This window comes from Clinocottus analis, unplaced genomic scaffold (assembly GCF_023055335.1).
Source record: "Clinocottus analis isolate CAN_PGR_092001 unplaced genomic scaffold, fCliAna1.0.p SCAF_1, whole genome shotgun sequence".
NCBI lineage: Eukaryota > Metazoa > Chordata > Actinopteri > Perciformes > Cottidae > Clinocottus > Clinocottus analis.
Window position 1 is genome coordinate 10,417,108 of NW_027175820.1, and position 14,986 is coordinate 10,432,093.

Genomic DNA, 14,986 nt, shown 5'->3' on the forward strand with positions numbered 1-14,986 from the left:
ACGTCTCACATGCAAGTCTTGGGTTTATATATATATATATATATATATATATATATATATATATATATATATATATATATATATATATATATATATATATACTATCTCCTGTGGGCAAAGTCAACTAATTGAGGTGATTAAGTGTATGTGCAATTACCAATTTCAATGTAGTTTAACTACACAGAGACAGATAGATGGATGACATGACAGGTGGATCATTTTTTGCTGAAGATTTTATATGTCTTTGGTGTCTATGAAAGATATTAAATGAAACGCTGGGATTCATCTTCAAGCAACTGTGTGGACTTGGATAGGATCATACTGAACTTTAAATAGCAAAAACAAGATATTGTTCCACTCTACCACAATGGCATGTCTTTGATTAGTCACATACTGGCAATAAGCCCAACAAACACACAGGCTGGTACACATTACATTCACATACATCTTTTGACTGTGTGCGGAACGTGGCATGTTGCACACACACACACAAAAAAAAGACTCGTAGTTTTGAATCCATGTGAAGCCTCTGATTAATTCAAATACATGAATTAAATTATAGGGACGAGGGCAACTGGCCGAGTTAAATGCTGAGAGGTCTGAGGGAGATCACATAGTTCAGGTTGTGTGCGGCGATCATCAATTCGAAGGGAGGAGACAAGACATGGCACGTGTTGAATGGGGTCGACTGGTGATGAGTCCGTTTCGCCTACCTGATATCTCCTGATGAGGCACATTGACGAGGCTGAATCCTTTAGCGTTATAAGCTTGCCTCGCGTCGCTACAGCTCCGCGCTTTGCTCTCAGCAGCAGATGACAGGGACAGCACCGACAGAGTACAGAAGGCGACTTGCAGTCTCCACATCGCATACATCAGTGAAATCCTTGATAGTGTTTCACAGGGGGAAAACCAGCTCCGCCAGATTAAAAACAAACAAACAAAACAAAAAAACACTGGTTATCAAAATATGAAAAATGGATGTTTGAGAGATTCCTCCAGTGAGCAGGATGTCAAATGTCCATTCAAACAAAAAAAAATAGAAAACAAATGAATCACTCCTCACTTCAGATACTGGCACGTCCACCTCATCGCCAAAAGCTGTCGTCTCTTCCCCCACGATAAAGAAAAAAAGACCCCGGCGAGCCCGACTGCTCCCGGCTTGGACCAATCCGTCTGAAGACAGTTGCTACCTGGTGCTGCTCTCTGTGCAAACAACTTCTCCCGCACACACAGCAGCAGCAGCAGCGGCGGCAGCAGCAGTAGCAGCAGCACTGTGTTCGTGTCAGTGAGAGGAAAGCGAAATGCAACGGAGGCGCACGCTGCACGACGAGCAGGGCGCACAAGGGCAGGGCAAAACATGGAGTGGAGCGGCTGCGAATTTCAGCTGCTCGCATCCAGGGGCGCGCGCTGTCCTCTGCCTCTGTGCATCCTTGGTAATGCGCACCAGCATATTACTGGTGAGACACGTGTTGGTGGAGGCGCGAGGACCTGGAGGCAGTGGAGGCGGAGTGGACCTACACATCGAACTGAAGTATTGTTGTTTTATTCCCTTTTATATTGTGTACACACTCACAGAAACACAACTGAGTGTGTGGTGTACTCTGATGATGATGGTGATGATGATGATCTCCGGAAAGGATATTGATAAAATTGACCTCGAACAAACATACAGTAGTGCACTCCCACATGTGCTATTTCATCTTTACAAAATATGTGCAACTTTTCACATTAGTGGTTTCTTAAATTTCATATTTTTGAGGTCACATCCTCTCAGTTAGACAATGTTTACTTGAGCTGTGTGAAACTGGATGAGTCCCCTTTTTTCATATTGTTGGCAAAATTACACAGCTTATTCTTTTGTTCAAACAACAAAATGCTCTCAATGGGGCAGAGGCAGTCTTAGTTCTATTGAGATGATTTTACCTAATTTAACTTCACCAGCCACAAATAATGCATATGGCAGCTCAGAACCAGCTCTCATCAATAAATAAAAACATGTTTTCTTCAACAAAGAGAAAACTTTGTTAGAAGAAGTTGTCTTGTTATAATGAAGAAAATGTAATAAGAACAGTATCTCGTTAAAACGTGATTCTCTCTTGAGTATAAAAGAGACTGCATCTTAGAATATTTTGTACAAACACTCCCGCGGTGTGTTTTTGTGGTATTGGGAGCTACAGCTTGCTTGTTAAAATGAACTCTAATGTCCACTACAAAAGTGCAATTAGCCATGATTCAGGATTGTGAAACAAAAAGGGAAAATGTGACAAAGTGATTCAAAATGTTTGACAGTCCTTCATTATCTATTGGCAGACAGAGCTGCTCTGATGGAAAAGAGTGCTAAGTATCTAATTATTAAATTCAATTCAGTTTAATTTGTACAACCCAAAATCACAAATACAAATTTGCCTCAGAGGGCTTTACAATCTGTACACATACAACATCCCTTAATTAGTTGGATAAGTTTGCTTTAGATAGAAGACAGAAGACATTCTGAGAGAGAAAGACGGTTGTGACGTCCAACAAAGGTGCCCTGACGACTTAAAACCCTCGACCGCCTCCCAGTATCTCACTGGGATTACAACATATACATACATGGCATTTTAAATACTTCAGTCTGCAGTCAGGTTTAGATCAAACAATTTAGTTTAATTTAATGTCTAGGACTTAGCTATATTGTAAACGACTTGTCAGAAGCAAGTGTTTATTTGACTAATGTACACTAGGTTCAGATCACTACTGTTCCTTTATCCCCAATGTTACTGAGTCATTTGTTCTTCTCTAGCACTTAAAAAGGAGTCAAGTACTACACAGAAACATTTACAAAAATAAATTACAAATAGCTAAGCTTAATGTCAATATCTTTATAAAATTATCCAGAGTAAGCCTTCTGCTCACAACGAACCCAGTGTGTGGTAACATTGATGTGTCAGTTTGTGGTCTGGTTAATATGATATTTTACAAGATGCCACATTACTAGAATAAAGACTGTCTGTGAAAAATTGCAGACCAAGGGTGAACAATGGGGAAGTCTGATCTCAGTCTGCAGTAGTCGGGAGATTGCACCAAAACAGGAAACACAAGCGTGAATTTTCATTTGTACTCCACAAACTCCAAATATCGTGAATGGGAGACAAAGCAAATATTGACAGGGCAGGGGTGTAAAGTGGCTGTACCTTTACCTGACATTACTAGTCAGATCAGTTGCAGGGAAGGCAGCCGCAGGGAGTGAACAGCCTTGAATTGCCCAGCACAGGAACATGAATAGATGGTCTGAACCACAGCTTCTGTGAAAGTAGCAGACTGACTCAATGTGCGTGAGCTCAAAACACTGCTCTGATGACACGTTCACTAAGAAGGACCACACAACAACATTTTATAGACACAACATTCATGCAAAACACATTTTACTCATAATAATCAGAAATACATTGAATTTCTGATTATAGTGGGTAAAATATGTCTTGCATTAATATTGAGTGATTTGCAGTTTGTTTTGTTTATTAAATTATTGCACTGTATGAGTCACCAGCTTATGTGTTATTCTTCTGCTATGCTTGAGGTGGACTTCTGATGGAGAGTGACGGCTGCTTTTACCTCGTGTCTACTGGAGCAGACAATTTATGCTAGACAACCAACTAAAATAGCCAAATCCACAATTTCTATATAGAGTTGAAGAGTTGTTTGTTTTGCCGTCCAGATTTCCCTTTCCAGAATGATCTTTGACTCCTCTATTGTAGATCAAGGGATATGATCTATTAAATACAAAAGAAAGTTGAAATGACCCATCAGATGGATATAATGTTATGTTCTGTCATTTTACAGTATCCATTATACAATGTCAATCCATCAAGAACTTGCATGTCCGGAGTTGCAAAATCTGATTATCTGATTTATTGAGAATGCTCTGAATGCACTATAAGAGCATCCCCACTGCCACTCTGGTTGTAGGCGGATGTAGACAAGCCGTACTGCAGTAGCACCAACTTCCTGTAATCTGTCAGCAAAATCCTGTCGAACCTGAGACAGTACATTTAAAACAAAATAACCATCAATCATCATTAAATAAAGGCTAATCTCCAAAAAGGACTGTGAAAAACCCAAAACTCTCTTCACTTCTGGTGTAAACGTGTTCACTTCCATCGTGGCAGCACAGCGGGGAGCTGATTGCCTCTTCATACAGTAAGAAGAAAACTCCTTAACAAACTCCATATGAGCTCCGAGAAGGGCCAGGAGAGTTCACTTGGTACTGTTAGTGTCACGTCTTGGTTCTTCTTCTTGTTTTTTCATGGCACAGCAGTATAGTATAGTTCAAAGGTGTGTATTCAATTTTATTGTAATATTGCTAAATAATAAATATGTTTAAAATCAAGATGATACTAAAAATCAGTCCCCATTTATGCAGAGTTTTCCCATTACTTACATAATGGCTATTAAGTTTGACTTTGTTGAAAGCGCCATGATGTTTAAAAGGAGCTGTTCATCTAATTATAATAGATCTGGATTGAAATATGAAAGGACTATTAATAAGTGTACCGTCACTATCATTATTTGTAATATATATGTATATATATATATATATATATATATATATATATATATATATATATATATATATATATATATATATATAGTAAAATATTAAGCACAATTTGATAAATATTTCTACTAATTATAAATTTAAGATTCAATAATCAGATATGAATAAGTAAGGAAGCACACACTTAAGTTAAATCAAGCACACCCTTAAGTTAAATCATGTGTAAAAATGTTCTTCTTTCAGGACATTAATATGAGATATACCACAAGAACAAAAGATCTCAGCGGGCCTAAATCAGACAGGATATTACTCTTCTGTTTCAGACGTGGACATTATCTCGGTGCTGCAGAGGAAGATGGACTCAGTCATTTGTGTAATCTAAAGGAAATGGAGAATTTAATTAATTTTGCCTCACATTATTCTTTATATAAGGTCTTTGATTGATAAGACTAACAGGAAAATCATGTTTTGCCTATAGAGGATTGTGACTGAAAATGAATGAATGAATGAATTTTAGAGCTGCTCAGAAACTCAGTTTTCGTCTCAATTGTAACAAAGATCATTTCTCTATTTGAGAAGTTATTATCTAACTTTTTTCTCAGAGATTGAGACTAAAATTGGCGAATTAATGTGATTAATTAAATGTAATACAATTAATTATAGCAAAACTAAATGAATTAAGAAAAATAATTACTACAATATTGAATTTAATTTAATAAATTCATGAATTAAGAATAATTTAAAATGAAATCCAACATTCTGCACATTCACTGTTTAACTGAAAGTAAAATATGGTCTATGAGAGGGGCTTATAATTAAATCCTTTTTGTTTAAATGATGATTGACAGCTTTTTCTTTTTTTCATGGCAGCCAAAATGTCTTATCACTGTTTTGGAGATCTATTCTACTCTATTTAGGAAGGCGATGGCAGTGAGGCATGAAAATGGATCAAAAGAAGATCAAGTGTGTTTTCGACCATTCACCGTTGGTCTCATCTGCACAGCACTGTAACAGCCCTACTCAGCTAATAAGCCCTTGCTAATGAGGCCTAGAGATGATACCCAGAAGGTGATCCCGGTAGGGGATCGATAGCTCACTGCGAGGAGTCAGCACGCGGTTCAACATGACTCATACTCAGTGCACCACAGGGAAAACTCAGCTTTCACTGGGCAGGTTTGCTGCTTCACAAAAAATAGAAGAAGGAAAAGAGTGTTAATCCCATTTTCATGGGATATTAATACGTCCAAGTTTTATTTTAACTTTGAATCTGCAAGTCAGACAGGTAGGCCTAAAGATAGATGGACCAATTGATCCAAATCAATAAATAGAGGATCTACACATGACCCTCAGAGAGGACAGACAGCTGACTGACACCATTATCTTACACTGTGGATGAATGAATACAGCAGCATTTTATTCATGTCGTTGGTCAACTGTTGTTATTTTTCCTCTTTAAAGATAATCTATTGTCCAACTCTTACTTTACCTGCATGTAAATAAAAAAGAAATAAAATAAAAGAACCCAACTCACTGTATTAAATATTAAACAAGTAACGTTATTGTATAGTGTTTGCTTAAATGGTGCATTTCCCTTTACAGTTTAAAATCACTGTAAAGATTTAAGCAGTGTGGCATGCAAAGCAAAGCTTGTGTGTGACATACACTGTAAGCAGAGGAAGAATAAGGTCACTTTGTTCACATTAGCACAGCAAGAGAGGAGATGAATTATTAATTGTGTACTTATAATTCATGGATGTTTAGGACAAATATGTGCTCCCTTTTTCAGATAAAAGGCCTTGCCTTTTTGATGCCTCTATCGAAAAACAAAAACATCCAAGCAAATAGGTTGACACACACAGGATTATTCTAAGTTCATAGGAGTTTACAATTTCGCATGTTTGAAACTACAGAAAACTTTTGGTGTTTCAAACCGTCCATCTCTTTAGGAACGTGTCCTGGTGGCTGGGGACTAAACTGAGTGGCATGTGCGTCCTCTTCCCTGGCCAATGTCTTGCAGCCAAGGTGATATCTGAATTCCCAGATTCTTTAGTCCCTGATATAATATACCTTTGGCCTCCTTACTGTTCAATATGCCTGGAATATCTCCACACGGAGGAGTCATTGAGACGTCCTAATCATGTGCGCTCATCGTCAGGCTCTTTTTAAACTGACTGAGTACCAGTTTAGTAATCGAGGCTCCTCATCTCCTCTCCTCTTGATCCAAGGAGAATCTTATCTTTTCAGGCACAAACCAGACAAGTCATAGTTATGTATTTTTGCACCATGGAGTTTTGCAACAGAACTTTAAAAAAAAAAGTGAATCCTTCACATTAGTATCATTTAAATGTGGATCCCAATTTTCAGCAATGAGGGCTGTCTGACGATGTGCAATGAGTGGAGGAAGGTGGAAAGGTGAGGTGGAAAAGTCTTGTAAGAAAAACAAATGTAATGCTGAGCCATGACTATCGCTCTTAGTTTTGAAAAGGCAGCAAACAAATAAGCTACTGGCAGTCGTATTGTGAGAGTTCGGTCTTATTTTACCAAAGCTCAAAATTGTTGCAGTATCAATACCGGGTACAAAGTATGTTGAAAAAAAACATTATTCTATCAGTATGCATATATTTCACTCTCACTTTAATTTGTATCTCATCTACATATGGTCCAAGTTAACAATTTGAATGAATGGTATATATCTTAGTCATGCCTGTAAAGCATTGTACACTGATGAATAGAAAGTTATCTAAAGAGAATCAAAAATAGTCCAAGAATTCTGCGCTTGCTAATGATCTCAAATGTGAAGACACGATCAATAAGTGCATGCCGGCTCAAATGTTAAATCACAGTATGCCCTTAATCATTTCCACCCAACATGGGAAAGGTCACGTCAGAGAAGCATCAATCTATTGTTGACAGGCATTATGTTGAATAAACAAGCAGACAGGATCACCGACTGCAACAACGTTCTCAGGGTCAGAGCTCCAAACGCCGACATTAAAAGAAAAGCGCCCCAGGAAATGTAAGTATTACAAACACAAAACAAACTAAATAATAACACCAAACTCAAACACAATTCATTTCATTTTTTTTTGCCATATTAACACGCTGCGGTGGAAGTGCAAGATTGTTTCCTGTGATCCTAAATGGTCCAGTGTGTAACTTTCAGTGGCATCCAGTGGAGTGTTGCAGATTAAACTATTTATGAAACTATTTATCCCTCAGCTTACCCCTCCCTTTCGAAGTGGGTTGGAGAATTAAGGCCTTCAGGTAGGGATAGTTATCTTTAAGATGCTACTACAACTTTAGTAAAATGGTAACATGTTAATACAATAAATATAACTTCTGATTCAAGTCTATGAAGGAAGAAGAACACAAACATCCGTCTGCCCTCCAGTCTTTCTGTCCTCTGTCCTCTCCGCCTTCCTGTCCTCCTGCCCTCCTGTCTTCCTGCCCTTCTGTCCTCTGTCACCTTGTGATCTGCCCTCTCTCTTCTGTCCTCTGTCACCTTGTGATCTGCCCTCTCTCTTCTGTCCTCTGTCACCTTGTGATCTGCCCTCTCTCTTCTGTCCTCTGTCACCTTGTCCTCTGTCACCTTGTCTTCTGTCCTCTGTCCTCTTGTCCCCTGTGCTCTGCCCTCCTGTAGTCTGTACTCTGTCCTGTGTCCTCTCTCCTCTCTCCTCTCTCCTCTGTCCTCTGTGCTCTGCCCTCCTGTACTCTGTCCTGTGTCCTCTCTCCTCTCTCCTCTCTCCTATGTCCTCTGTCCTCTGTGCTCTGCCCTCCTGTACTCTGTACTCTGTCCTGTGTCCTCTGTCCTCTCTCCTCTCTCCTCTCTCATCTGTCCTCTGTGCTCTGCCCTCCTGTACTCTGTACTCTGTCCTGTCTCCTCTCTCCTCTGTGCTCTGCCCTCCTGTACTCTGTACTCTGTCCTCTCTCCTCTGTCGTGCTGTCCTGCTCTGTCTCAGCCAACAGAGAAGTAAAACATTAAAAAATGGGTTTCACTTTTGTTTACATGTTCGTGCTTGTTACAGAGATATATTGATAAAGTATTGCCTTTTTACTCACACATATTTCAATGTACGTACAGTAACAAGCGTAGTTGCCGTCAACTCAAGTATCAAGTATGGACAACTTCAGCACAGCAGCCTGTCTGCTCACATCTTTTTCTAAAAACACAAAAACCCTACGGTTTTTAGTTTCAGGTGTTTATTCACTGATTACAACATATTTATGGATATTATATTCACTTGCTGCCAATTAATCCTCTTAAATGTTTCAGACTGTTCCTTTAACTGAACACTTCACTTTCTCTCTGCTATCCATTCAAACCATGGTAAAGTATTCAAGTTGTTGCAGAGTGAGTCATTTTTATGTATCATACATAATTCAAAATAGTTTGAGGTGGTTGTTTTCCTGGGATGAAAACTGTTTTGAGCTAATTAATTATGTCCTATGGCTTAGTAATTAAGGATCTGAATCTTATTGTGAACAGGGTCTGATGACAAACTGTGTGGATGAGGATGGAAATTGATCATTATAACATCAAAATTAGTTGCGTAATATATAAACTGATGTTCTTTTGTCCTATGTGTAAGAATTAAACAGAACATTTTGATCACTGTATGTTGTGTATTTGTATTTAATGTGGTTTGAAGGCTCCAGCCTCATGTCTGCCTGAGGTTAGCCGGTACTCGAAAAACAGAATCTCTCAATTTGCATTGTAGCCAATGTAGATGGCAGGTATATAGTAGGATATATTACATATCAGACAGAAAATATGTTATATATTTCTTTCGTTTTATTCTGTGTCTGTGTGCAACGTACTTGTCCAATATATTATTCTGATTCTGAAAGGATACAGAACTACTACTAAAATGCTATTTAAAACTATTTCATAATTTCAAACTGAGCAACTTATATAAGAAATCATCAGTGCATAGCCAATGCAGTCCCATAGCAACCAATGACAACCCTCCATTAGCCATGAGCCAGTACTCCATTATTTGACATACAATAGAACTGGTAGATGTTTTAAGAAGGAAAGTGTGTGAAGGATAACAATGCTCGTTGATGTGAATAGATTCTGCTGCAGATTCTCCCTGAAGAGTGTAGTTTAGGATGCCAAAACGAGGAAGGATTCATGATAACTTATTTTTTAAAGCATAGGTTTTGATTTTTTTAAAGTCTATCTTAACACAGCACAGGCATATGCAGTCTAGGAGTTGTTGGTTGCAATAATCCTTTGTCTTGTCCATGCCGGCTGTGAACCATCACTTTTGTAGAGTGACTGCGCAGTAATGGGGGTCAAATCCATTCATTGCTCTGGAAAATACATTCAAAAGTTCAGCCGAGGCTTATAAGAGACTTTAACAGTCTAAGTTAGCATTTTGAAGTGGGCTTTCTTTGTTATTTGAAAACTCAAATAATGAATTGATGTATTTTTCCAAGGATAAATCCATTCTGCTGTACTGTTCTGTCAGTCAGTTTTAAACTGGTATGTAGTAATCATTTCAAACTTTATGCACCACTTTGTACCACCGGGGTATAGGTGGCTGCCAAGGCAGTGTAAGGCTATATATTATGTATCCCCACTGTTGTTTAGATTTTCTTTTCACTGTACATCTTGTGCCATGGATACAAAGAGGTATGCTTGGTGCAGACAAATGCAAATTCATAGCAAAGTCAACAGTATTACAAAAATCCAGTCTAAATGTGTAGCATGGAAGCTGTGCAAAGGTAAAGTTGAATCGAGCATTGTCAATATGTTGCATATATCTCTGAGGAGGTGAGCACAGACAATCACTTGCTTTCTTGACGCCTGGCATGAGCTTTATAGATGCCGGCCACCTCGGGACAGATGCCGTTTCAAAGACGACAGCTCATCAAGATGAGTGACAGGCGTTGGGATAGAAATTTGACCAACTGCGGTGGAGGCGTGCAGGATCAACAGCACACTTCCTGCCCCAGGGCAAAAAGATGCATTTTGTAGGTGAAAATCAGAGATTGATTTTCCCTGAGCCAGAGAGGTTTGCAAGTTAAAAAAAAGAAGATTATATTCAGTTGTGACATTTTTCTTGTTTTCACATAACCAGGTAAGTCAGCAGTTTAGATTTATCAAGGTGATCAGTGGAGAAGGATTTCAAACACACACATACACACAAACACACACATGCAAATGCACACACACACACACACGTATGCACACACACACACACACATATACACACACAAACACACACATGCAAATGCACACACACACACACACACACACACGTACACACATGCACACAGAGCATTAAAATGTATAAGCCGTGCAACACAATCTCTCGTGTTTATATTTGGGACAGAAGGACAGTAATTGTTTCATAATTTAGATACCTTACATTTCAGACTAGCAGTCATAAAAACAGTATGTCTGAAAACAAATCACTTAATGTTAACACTACACTGTGAATGAATATGAAGCAGTTATAATCAGTTTGCAGCAGCGATAATCACCAGCACATCAATCTGGGGGGAATCTGTGGCCTGATCATTTTTTTTATTTTTTATTGTATCTTAGTTTAGGATGACATTTAGGATGCATATTTCCTAACTACATGCAGGGGGGAAAAAATCCTATCTTATTTTAGCTATTACAGAAAATTCCTCTCCTCCACCAACACGATGAGTGCCTCCGACTCCTCATGCCTTCAAATAAACACGTCTGGTTTGGTCTATCATGGCAAATTAGCTAGAAAGTGACACGTGAGAGCAGTTGATATCGTGGCAAGTCAATCTCAAATGCCTGTACATTCTGATCAAAGAAGGCAGTCATGAACAAACTAAACATAGACATTGGCATGACAAGACAAGTCCTGGTTGATGAATCACATTTACAGCTATATTGAGGAGTTATTAAAACAATGTAGGAGGTCTGGGTGAGGCTAGGACACAGCAATGACTTGAGAAATTGCTTCTGTAATTGGAAGGTTTTTCTTATCTTTGAAACTTGGCAGTGAGGATATTTTTCTGTAACGAGGCCCATGACGATTATGTGTAGTGTGAAAGGTGCTGCAGTGACAAACACCTCTGCAATTCTGTGAACATCATTGTCATCTTTCAACACAATTTTTGAACAACTTTCCAGTTTTCTTAACAAGAAAAAAGGTGATAAAATGTTTATTCTCTGTGTCTGTTCATGTAGCCAATCAAACTTTTAAAAAAGTAACACATGTAATCATAATTCATGTTGTGTTGGAAGCTTGTTTATTCTGCCTCCAATAGGCCAAACAATTCAGTATTTACAGATTTAAATCAGTTTAAGTCAATACTAAACTTACATCGGTTCACTTTGTTATATATTTGTCATTGACCATGAGTACTGATAAATGCCAATGTTCGTTTGCCCTTTGAGACATAAAATTATCTATTTCATGCCATGAAAATAAGTACTATATTTTATTTTGTCCTTCTGTCATTGGTTTTAGCTGCGTGTGTACCAACAACAAGTACACATGAACAAAGCCATTTGTTACTGTTGACTTGTCACACCGATAAATGCATGTACACTAAAATTGCAAGTTTCATGAACTTACCTGCAGTTATTCATCACAAAATGATTTTCTGTCTGTATATTTTCTTTATGGCTTTTAATAATGAATAAAGGGGAATGTGTCAGGTTGAGATATAGTCCAGGAGCCAAGTATATAAGCCGCAGTTTATACACTTTGGGCTTTATTGAGACCATGAGTTAAGTCAGAAAAGACTGGCTACATGTGTTTTGTGCCCAACTCACTCTGTCCTGGAGTGCAGGAGAAGATGCACAGCCTCCTTCCAGATGCAATTCATATTCATCACTTCAACACTTGAGGTGACGAATATGATGACTCTGATTTACGCACACAAGGCTCCACTCATTAACGGCAGGCTTGGGGGTGACACTGATCAAAGTCAGAATCGCAGAATGAAGAGATAACTTGGTATCTCTATGGAAATTAATGACTCAGGTGTTGAAGTGTCTTTTGGGACGCTCTGCATAAGCAGGTTTGAACACGCCTGAGGGTTCTGAGACTGCTCTTAGTCTAAGCAAGAAGGTGGGCAAAAGCATATTCTGATAGTGGAGAGTTCAGTTTGAAAAGATATGAGGCAACCTCCGGTAATGTCTGTCTTAGGGAATGCTGTATAAACGTCTCAAGACTAGACTACTTCAGGTTCGGTTGATGCTTTGTCCTCCAGAATGCCACTCAACTCAAATCTCCTGACAAAACTACGACTGAACCAAATCCGGACTTTCATATAAACCAGTTTTCTATCTCACTTTGCCTTTGAAACAGTTCACGGTTTGTGCTTGCTACCTTATCTGCTTTTAATATCCATATTTTTCCAGGTGGCAGAATTTGGTACACAACAATACCGTCTTCTCCGAGTGGCCTTAAACGCCAGTTTTGTGGGTATCAAATGGCATGGCTATGGTTTCTGCTCTTATGGTATCTCAGTGTTTGTATCTGTGTGAGATGTATTAGTATTTAGTAGTCAAGCAGTGCTTAACAAGTGCAGCTTAGAGATGGGATTTGTGAGGATCTCAAATACAACAGAGGGGAGGTAGAAATACTCATTAATGTTTTACTGAGGCACCCAACTATTTACCAACGCTGCAACTCATTCAAAAATATTGTCTGGTTAAATATATACATACAAATACGGTTAAATATAAATACATTTTCTAAAAACATGGCCACTGACTTTGATGTTAGTGCTCCCATTATTTGATTTATTTTAGGTTAAATACATCAAATATAAAATGATATATGAACATGACATTTGGTACAGAAATTCTCTGCCCCCCTTGAGATATAGTGACACAGCTTTAGTGATCCCTCACGTGCATCTAATTCCGATATGTTGATATGTCCACTGCTTTGGTTTATGACTAACTAGCTACATGCTAAAGTTACCAAGTCTTCCAGGAAGTTGAAACTACGCTGAATTTGGGTGAGAAGTAAGAAGTTTGGATGGATGTGATGCTGTGAGTGTCCCTATGTTCTGTCTGGAGCAGGGGTGTCAAACTCATTTTAGTGAAGGGGCCCCATGCTGCCCATTTTGATCTCAAGTGGGCCGGACCAGTAAAATCACAGCATAATAACGCATACATAACGACAATATTTCTCTATGTTTAAATCATTGGCGAAGGTTGTTGGATGATTAACCCTATTTTAAGGTCTTTTAACAATTGACTAGAAACATAAAGACCAAAAATTCAGACATCAGCCCACGGTTTATCTGCCTGGGCTCTTCTCTGCAGATTCCCGCGCTTTGTGACATGTTTGTGACGCCACTTGCATGACGTAATCAATTTTTAACGACTTCCAACACAATAACATCAGCATGCACAACAATTGCAACTGTGGATCAATGGTCTGCATCTCCGTCTTACACAAAGAGGATCAGAGGTCTGAATCCTAGCTCTGATCATTTTCATCTAAAAAAAAGGTCCATTCTTGTATTCTTGCCGTATGTTTAACACCGCTGGTCTGGAGGCATCGTCTTCGGGTCCTTCTTCACTTGCCAATGTTTCAGAAAGCTTTAATATTTCACTGTTGAAACTGCATTTGTGAAAGCTTTCGGTTCAGCTGGCACTTCTCACACCATCTGTGTCAATTTCCCTCTAAAAATGTTAAATGTATACTGTTTAGGGTTATTGCCACTGCAGTGCAACGGCTGTTATGTCACATGCATCACTATACTCAATAGTACTGCAGAATTTCTGTTTTTGACTTGCATTTCAAGAGATTATTTTTCTTTTTCTAATGCTGCACTCTTTGATTTTTTAAATTTATTTTTTAAGCTTTTTAAACTTCAGCTCATATTTTATTCCCCCAGTCAATCTACACAGTCATTTTTCTTTTAGTCTTATACTGTCACACCGTCCCAACGCTCGTCTCCTTTCATTCCTTTAAATAAATGACTTAATTCCTCCTGAATTTGTCATGGCCCTCACCTGAAACTCCTTAAAATACATAACTAAATATGTATAAACATTACAGTCTTATTGCCAGCCAAATATCTCCCCATTCTTTTCTTTTCATTTCTTCTTTACTTTTCATTTAATTATCTCGAAGAAAAGGGGGAAAGATCCCAGAGATTGTTTTATGTAATCAGACTTATGTTTCCAACCAGAGTAGTTGCCCCCTGATGGCTACGTAAAAGAATGCAAGTTTAAGTTTATATAGCATTTACTTCACTTCCTTAATTTATACTCAGTCATACCCTCAGACTTTAGAGATGACAGTGTGGCAGATGCTTTTCAATAACTACTTCTCTCTACTTTTCTCTCTCCTCATCTCTTAATGCATCTTCTTAATTGTGCTGGTGAATGGTGTGAATACATTGCCGACGTGTGTGTATTCGCTTTATTCAAAAAGACAAATGTAGTCACTGTATTACCAAATAGCATAACTAAAGCAGCCATGCCAT

General features: G+C 38.5%; 1 protein-coding gene across 2 annotated transcripts in view; it reads right to left on the reverse strand.

The window, feature by feature from the left end:
• gpc6a (glypican 6a) overlaps nt 1-1,010 on the reverse strand; it is a 122,830-nt gene extending 121,820 nt beyond the window's left edge. For both annotated transcript variants that reach the window (XM_068579986.1, XM_068579978.1), the window contains exon 1: nt 714-1,010. In XM_068579986.1, the coding sequence (XP_068436087.1) occupies nt 714-873 (160 nt within the window). In that variant the 5' untranslated portion in view covers nt 874-1,010. The remainder of the gene's footprint in view (nt 1-713) is intronic.
• Nucleotides 1,011-14,986: the final 13,976 nt, after the last annotated feature.